This window comes from Oryza glaberrima, chromosome 5 (genome assembly GCF_000147395.1).
Source record: "Oryza glaberrima chromosome 5, OglaRS2, whole genome shotgun sequence".
Taxonomy (NCBI): Eukaryota; Viridiplantae; Streptophyta; class Magnoliopsida; order Poales; family Poaceae; genus Oryza; species Oryza glaberrima.
Window position 1 is genome coordinate 6,279,509 of NC_068330.1, and position 8,644 is coordinate 6,288,152.

General features: G+C 40.7%; 1 protein-coding gene across 1 annotated transcript; it reads left to right on the top strand.

Moving 5' to 3' along the window:
• The first annotated feature begins 4,827 nt into the window (after window positions 1-4,827).
• LOC127775088 (protein trichome birefringence-like 26) lies at window positions 4,828-8,361 on the top strand. The gene is made up of 3 exons (XM_052301398.1): window positions 4,828-5,140; window positions 6,811-7,088; window positions 7,351-8,361. Exons 1-3 carry the CDS (start codon window positions 4,930-4,932, stop codon window positions 8,125-8,127), a joined length of 1,266 nt encoding a protein of 421 aa, XP_052157358.1. The 5' UTR covers window positions 4,828-4,929; the 3' UTR covers window positions 8,128-8,361.
• The last annotated feature ends 283 nt before the right edge of the window (window positions 8,362-8,644 follow it).

Consider the following 8,644-nt stretch of genomic DNA (forward strand, 5'->3'; position numbering starts at 1 on the left):
CAACATATATACGCTAGAGAATATTATAAGCACATGTAAAATTTGGAAATATTGTCATATACAAATTCATGGCCCATTGCCAAAAGACTCGAAAATAAAAACCCAACAAAAATATTTATAAATTCTATACAATCACTTTGATGTTTAAAGATCTTTGCAAGTAGTACATTTGCTATTTCTTTAATATAACCGTTGGCATGACAAAACTTTCAATTCCCTATAAAAATAATTTACTTCAACTATGATGGTTCCACACTATTCTGTCAAGGAGAACAGAGAGGAGAGAGCAGAGAGATGAAGAGAGGGGAGATGGGGAGAGAGAGGAGGAAGAAGAGGATGGGAGATCACCGGCACCCTCACCGGGGACGAGCTCCCTCCGCAGCCTCTGCTCCTCATGGCATGTGGCGGCAGGTGGGACGTCGGCCGCCTCTACACATCCCCGCACGGCGCACGCGACAGGTAGGATGAGGAAGAAAGGAGAGGGGAGAGAGGAGGAATGAGTGAGGATGACATCTGGGGCCCACGTGGGCCCCACATTTATTATTATTTTGTGTGCAGCTCACATGTGGGTCCACTGTTTTTATTATTTTTCTAGGATCGAATTACCACGTAAGCGCCACACCAATGCTACGTGTCACGAAGACCTAGTCAAACCAACCAAGTAGGCACCACGTTAGCTAAAACCGCCGAGAAATCACGTTTACATTGATTTTGATAGTGACCAGTTATATCTGGTTTTGGGTTAAAGATGAAAATGGGATTCGGTCTAAAGTTAACACTGGTAGAGAAACAATCTTTGGTCGGTCGACCCAAATCCATAATAGTCCCAGTTCCATTAAAAACCAGTCCCGGTTAATAAGAGGAAGATCTTTAGTCCCGGTTGTTGTTACCAACCGGGACTAAAAATCATCTTTAGTCCCGCTTGGTAACACCAACCAGGACTAAAAACCTATTTTTAGTCCCGGTTGGTGTTACTAACCGGGAATAAAAATCAAAACACACTATATAATCCATAGTACCGATCCTCTTTTCCTGTCCACATAACAAACTCCTCCCTCTATCTCTTTTTTCCTCTCTAACTTCTTATCTCTTTCCTTATCTCTAACTCCCCTCCTCTCCTTCCTTTTTTCCTTCACCCCACAGTGAAGAAGCGTGCAGGAAGCCGGCGCGGCGGCGGCGGCGGGCGGCCGGCGCGGCGGCGCCGGGGGCCGCGCGGAGGCGGCCTGCGCGGCGGCGCGGGGGGCCGCGCGGTGGCGTGGAGGGGAGGAGGGGAGGCGGCAGTGGCTGCTGGCCGATTTTTTTTTCTTTTTTTTAGATGTGAATCTGTGATGTATTTTTGTGTGAGATGTGAATCTGTGATGAATTTTTTAGAACCCTGTGATGTAATTTTTTTAAGAGTTTGTGATGTATTTGGAGATGATTTATTTGAGGATTTGAGGATTTGGAGATGTTCTGTGATATGTGATGATTTGGATATGGGAGGGGATGATGTGAAATCAATATTCAATATTAAAAACAGAAAAAAAAAGAAAAAATATCTTTAGTCCCGGTTGGTGTTACTCCCATCTTTAGTCCCGGTTAATAACATCAACCGGGACTAAAGATCGATTTTTAGTCCCGGTTATTTGAACCGGGACTAAAGATAGCGATCTTTAGTCCCGGATTTGTAGTCCTGGTTGGAAAACCAAAACTACAAGAGGTTACGAACCGGGATTAAAAAGCACTTCTCCACCAGTGTAAGTACCAAATGAACATATTCCTTTCTCCCGTTCACATCGAAGTCGCGCCTGTGCATCGCGAGCTCATGAGTCATGCACGAGTAGTTCACGACCGGCTGAATTCCAAGACTCGGATTCCTCGTCTCCCCTCTTTAACCTGAAACTGAGATGTGTTTCCTGCAACCCTTCTCAGACCTTATTTAGTTTCCACACAAAAATTTTTTATCCCGTCATATCAAATGTTTGGACACATGCATGGAGTATTAAATATAGAAAAAAAACTAATCACGCTGATTGCGTGTAAATTGCGAGACGAATCTTTTAAGCCTAATTGCTCCATGATTTGATAATGTGGTGCTACAATAAACATTTACTAATGACGGATTAATTAGGCTTAATAAATTCATCTCGCAGTTTACAGACGGAATATGTAATTTGTTTTATTATTAGTCTATGTTTAATACTTCAAATGTATGTCTGTATATCTGATGTGACACGCCAAAAACTTTTTGTTCGCAAACTAAAGAAGGCCTCATTCTCTTATCCATCCAAATGATGCTCTCTCCTCTTCCACCAACAACTGCAGTCTGCAGCTCATAGCTGCCATTCAACAATGGAGATCTTTCTATCCTCTTATGTTTACTTACTGCTGGTCAGTCAGGATATAGGTATATCAATGCATCTGCTTCTTTCGGGCTCCATCCTTTTTATTCGCTGGCTGATTTGGTTTCTTGCACACTACCCAATTTCAATCCACAAAGCAGGCTCTGGTAGCTAATGAATTTCTTTCTTTTATTATAGACACTTGCCTGACAAGATTGCAAGACTCCAGTGTATAAACATGTGCAGGTCATTGCAGTAGCACTCAAAGATGAGTTTTATATAGGAACAAACATGATCAAGGTGAGTACATATTTTTCTAAAATCATCTCAGAATGTCAATTTCAAGGAGAATAATATTCTTCAGTTTTCTGTCCAGTATCTAAGCATCTCCCTAAAATTCGTCATGAATGAATTGGCTACAGCAGTGGCAAAAGGGTTCGACCATAAAAATTGTTCTTCTTATTTTATTAATTGTTTTTATAACCTACCTTTCTCTAGGATATTTCCATTTTTCACTTTGTAATGTGAAGCAAAGTCAGGTAGCGGTCTCAATAGCACAAATCTATTTATCTATAACAGCTGAAAAATGTCATCTGTAATGACTTAGGTGTCCGTTATAGCACAATAGGTACATAATGTGATATGTCATCTGTAACGGTTGGTCGACCATTACAGATGAGTGTCATATGTAACGGCTCGGAACCATGAGCCGTTATAGATGTAAAAATAATCAGGCAAAAAAAATTACGGTTCACAAGATGTGAACCGTCATAGATAGCCCCGTTACAGTTGTGAGAATCTGGTAGTGTCTATTGGTGGTCTTTTTTTTTTATTAATGTTCTCAATCTGTCAATATAGTCGGCACTAGCGGGCATGATTCTCCAGCAAGCGTGATTATCCAATGTTCAGAACGCACCAACTGAAGAAGAGAATGAGCTGTTTGGTCCAGTCAGTCTCATGCTCCCATTGACACAAAGTTTATTGCATTGTATAATTATTTACCGCTTTCATCCAAATGTTCTCTGAAAAGAAGATCTAAGTGCATGCTATCTTTATCTGTTGTCCAATTACATATATGTACACATGAATATCTACAAATCTCCGTTTAATGCGTGGTATATCGTCTAATTCTTTTATAAGGATAACGACCCTCCAAAATTTCTTATTTTTCTTTCAATCCAAAGGAGGCACAAAAGGGCAGAAAGAGCTTTTGGTGTCATTGGAAAAAAAACTATTTCAATAGGTTTGACGACCCCACTTAGATTTTAATTGAATGGAGTCATATATAGACCCATTTTGGAAGCTTAATTAATATTCTAATAAGCAACTGGTTGGTATTTAGCTTTTAAGAGTTTCAAAACACTAGGTATCCCAAATTCTAACTTCTAGTCTATTTCGTAGATTTTGTAGCTACGTATTTTGAGAAGCTAGGTAAAAATCTGAAGTGTTGAAGCCGAAGAATTTGAGGTGTCATGTTTTTTCTTAAGCTTATGTTTTCCAGCCAAAATTTGAACATATATATAAAAGTTTTATTCACAAATTATTTTTCGTTTGCAAATATGCCGTACCATGAATAAACCCAAGGCATGGGGGCTTTGAGACAAGTTGCTAAAAGCTGCTTTAAACAGGTCCATAAGTCATATAGAAGACCAATATGTAAGATTTGGGGAGGTGCCTACAAATCAGGCGCCTGATTTTTTTTCCAAAATCGAACGCTGTTTCACCAAGTAGATAAAAAATGTTTCACTAAATAGGTTAAAAATGTTTCAGTCTTTTAAAAAGCAAAAACACAACCAAATCACCTTATGAAACATTTTGCAACAACGTATGAAATAACGGTTTCCAAAAAATCGGATGTTGTTTCACCCTATATAAAAACAATGTTTCAAGTTTCAACAAATAACGAAAGGATGTTTCAAATCTTAAAAAATGTGAAATACGGTCAGATCGTTAGATGAAAAAATTTGGTTCAACATATGCAACAAACGATTTAAAGCCATTGCAACACTTAAACCCCATGTATATTAACAAACCACGTGTCTCTCAAGATGAAATTATTAAACATTATCAAAAATCTGCTGTAACATTTGATCCATACATAGTGAAACATCATAAGAACACTAGCTGAAACATTGTTAGTTAAAAAAATGAAGCAGATCCTCCTTAATAGGGCGTTTCCGTTATATCCGGACGGCTGTTGCAAAAGACGCATGGTGGGGCACGCGAGCGTGGGCTGTGCGGGGCGCCCAATCTTTTTGGCACCCGAGCACTGGCAATTTCGAAGATTTAGTGAGTGGTTATTCATTCAAAATCCCAAGGACCTTGCAATAACAAAATCATGTGGAATAGAACCCTCCAAAATCTCATAAATGTACTCCAATTAACAATAATAGTACATCACAGAGTCAATCAGTGGTGCTAGTACAGTAACATTTTTTTTCAATAATAAAAATAATACAAGAAAACTCCTGTAATAAAGCACACCTATATCACTACATGTAACCACTTAAGCAAGCAGGTGAGCACTGCAAAATCGCCAATCCCAACCGCGCCACTGTCGGTGTCGGCGTCGGCGCTGGAGGACCTCGAGCTCGAAATCTTGCCTCCCATGGCCTCCACCTCGAGGCGGTGGTGGTGGTGGCCATGGGCGACGCCGCCGCCCTTCTCCTCCTCCGCCTCGCGGCACCACAAGGGGGAGGGGTGGGGGCTGGGCGGGCCCGCGCTGGTGAAGGCCGTCGGGTGGCTCCTCCTCGCCGGCCTCCTCTTCCGTGTGCTCTGCTCCTTCCCCTCCTCCACCTCTTCGCCGGAGATCAGCGAAGGTGCGAGCTCTCTCGTTTCCTGATCTTGAATGCGGATGCAGTGGGAAAGGGGATTGGGAGGGTTTAATGCTGTCGGTGGGTTTGGGGGGCCTGCGAGATTCGGTGCATTTCGACATATTTTGCTGTTCTTGGAGCGAACATTAGTGGTTTTCTTGGGTGTTCTTCGGTTCCATGCCTCCACGAGTTAGAGATTTTGATGCCACTTGAATCTTGCTGCGGGTTGGACCAAATGATTAGTCTGAATTTGTTTTGTTCCGTTCATCCTATCTCGTGGAATGGCGTGCAAATTTTGTTTTGCTGTGTTAGTAGGAAAACATTTCGAATTGGTGAACGCTTTTTTCTTTTTTGTTTCTCAAATTCTGGGTAGCGCTTTTTCCGGCGGGTTTGGTGGGGAAAGCTCCGAATAAACTTTCTCTGATGGAGCAGTTTGGCAGTTACAGATCTCATGCTTGTGCATTGCGATTGGACTTTTCTTTTTTCTTATCCTCCAAGTGGAAATATTTAATCTCTTCTCTATGGAAGACTAGAGATTCAGTTCTTTTTATTCTTTAAGAACCAGAAATCTCGAAAACAATATTTCCTTTATATACGTTTGCTTCGTATGGGGAAGACAAATAAGAAAGCTGTCTGTTTTGATCTTGTCAACCACTGCTTAGTAAATATCTGTGCAAAGAATATAAATATGCCCTTCAAATGTAGCCAGTAAATTAGTTCTTCAGCTAAAACATGAAAGAAAATTAACTCTTCTGTTCATCTGTCATATGCAAATGTTGTCTCACTACTTTTAGTTCCTATCCTGTACTTATTCACATTATTTGATTTGTTATATTGTCCTAAGTGGGCTTCTGCAATTTTAAATTGTACTGTCTATTTTTATGAGAATGATACTATTCGTAGTAATCTTGAAATTTTTTTAGTTCTTGTTGCATATTATTCCCATTAGAAATCACTTGGTAGGATCTCAGTAACACGTAGAATGCCCATCCACAGTCAACCATGCATTTACTCACGGCATGTTGACTTTTGACATATGTGAGTGGTAATTTGTAAACAATTGGCTGTAGCAGAATTTGCTTATCTTGACAAGCTGGAGCAACTAAAGTACTGGTCGTTAAGGAAGGATTGTGGCTATGGTGCCAAGCATGTGTTGCTTCTCCAAGTTTTCTTTTGGTTGTGACTGAATAGTTAGGATGTAATATTTCTGGAAATAGTTTTGATGGCAAATTTGTATGAATAAACACTTGAAGCACAAATGACAAACTTCTTAAACTCTTTCACTAGTTCGAATGGGTAAATGAGAAAAGTGGCTGATCTATATATCTACAATTTCCTGAAACCTAAAATGTAGTAGTATTTTGTGAACATTGTGAGTCCTCAACTATTCAAGTATTCATTCACAAGTTCAAGACCTGCTATTGTACCAACCTAATTCCTGTGATAAAGATCTGCCTTCCCACTTTTGTTCCAACAACAAACAGATATTTTGTTGAACTGGAAATAGTTGATGTTTTATGAATCTATTACTGCTTGTGTATCTAAAAGAAGATTTTAGGGCTACTTTCCACCACAGTACGTTTAGGATACTTGACATAAGAAACAACGTATAAATTGTGATGTTTCTTTCCGTAGTGCTCTTGTCTTGCATCTCATATAGGATATTTCTTTTGTAGGGAAATGTAACCTTTTTGATGGTGAATGGATACCAAATCCCTCTGGCCCAGCCTATACCAACAAAACTTGTCGATTTATTGATGGTCACCAGAACTGTATGTTGAATGGTAGACCTGACATGTCATATTTACACTGGAGGTGGAAACCATATGAGTGTGAACTGCCACAATTTGATGAAGTGAGATTTCTAAGTGCTATGAGGAACAAATCCTGGGGTCTGATTGGTGACTCCATTCTTCGTAATCAAGTTCAGTCACTGCTTTGCCTTTTGTCCAAGGTAAAAGTTATGAACATTACATATTTTCACTAATTCACTTTCCCAACCCTGCTATGAAGCAATGTTCATGCTTTCCTTGAATAATCATGTTCCTCTGTGCACCTTTCCTAATTCTTAAATATAACTTAATAAGGGATGATATATGATAGCAAGCAAGAATACCAGATAAGTTTCATGTTACCTTCCATGCATACTGAACATTATCCCCATTAGTGTTATACAGATAACCATCCTGAGCAGACCTGCTTGCTGTTTTATTTAGGCTGAAGAACCTATTGAAGTGTACCATGACAAGGAATACAGAAACAGGAGATGGCACTTCCAATCATACAACTTCACCGTGTCACTTGTCTGGAGTCCCTTCCTCACCAAATCTGAGGTATTTGAAAATGAGAATGGGCAATCCACCTCTGAAATCCAGCTTCACCTTGACATACTTGACCCAATCTGGACAAGTCAGTATGAGACCTTCGACTATGTTGTTATTGCCGGTGGACAATGGTTTCTCAAGGTCGCGGTCTACTGGGAGAATGATAGGGTGATAGGCTGCCATTACTGTCAGGACAAGAAGTTACGTGAACTTGGATTTGAACACCTCTACCGCAGGACTCTGCAACAAGTCTTCAGATTCATTGCATCTTCAAACCACAAACCAGCTGTTCTCTTCAGGACTTGGGCACCCGATCACTTCGAGAACGCGGAATGGTTCAATGGGGGAACTTGTAGCCGGGTTTTGCCTTACAAGAAGGGAGAGTACAGCGGAAAAGACATGGATCGTATCATGAGACCAATTGAACTTGAGGAGTTCAGGAATGCCATGGCGGCACTAGGTGGTTCGCGGAACTCTGCGAATCTGAAGCTCTTGGATACCTACAGCATTTCGTCCATGAGACCTGATGGCCATGTTGGGCCTTACAGGTATCCATTCCTGAAAGGTGACAAGGATGCCAAATCAGTTCAGAATGATTGCCTGCATTGGTGTGTACCAGGCCCTATCGACGCTTGGAATGATCTCGTTATGAAGATGGTATTGGGCTGATGAAACCTCTGAGATAATACTGAAAATGCAGGGTTTGTTTCAAGCACATTCTGCAAATCTCGAATCAGGGTCAGTTTCCTGTGCTCGGTCATGTACTGGTTTAACCGAAATTTGTAACTAGTAAAACCTAAATTTTGTGGTTGTAAATCATATTTCGGTTTTGGGCCGGGAAGTGGCTTACTGTTTAACGTGTGCGGCTGTAACTTTTGGAAGTCAAATCTGTTTGCCTGCTCTCATCTTTATGTGAAAATTCAGGGCATGCATTAGGAGAAAGTTCTTTTTGATAATAACATATATCTGGTCAAAGGTTATTACAGCATTGCAACATTAAGTTGCTAAGTTGAAACAATTAAGTTCAGATGTCTTGAATCATCGGCGTCGCTAATCGGCGATCGCTAATCGGCGCGCGCGCTGGCAGCGCGCGTTTCAGGCCCACAAGGCCCAGCACCGGCGCGCGCCTCCTTCCACGCTTTTTTTTTCGTTTTTCTTTAGCGATTTTTTTCGTTTTCTTTTCCAC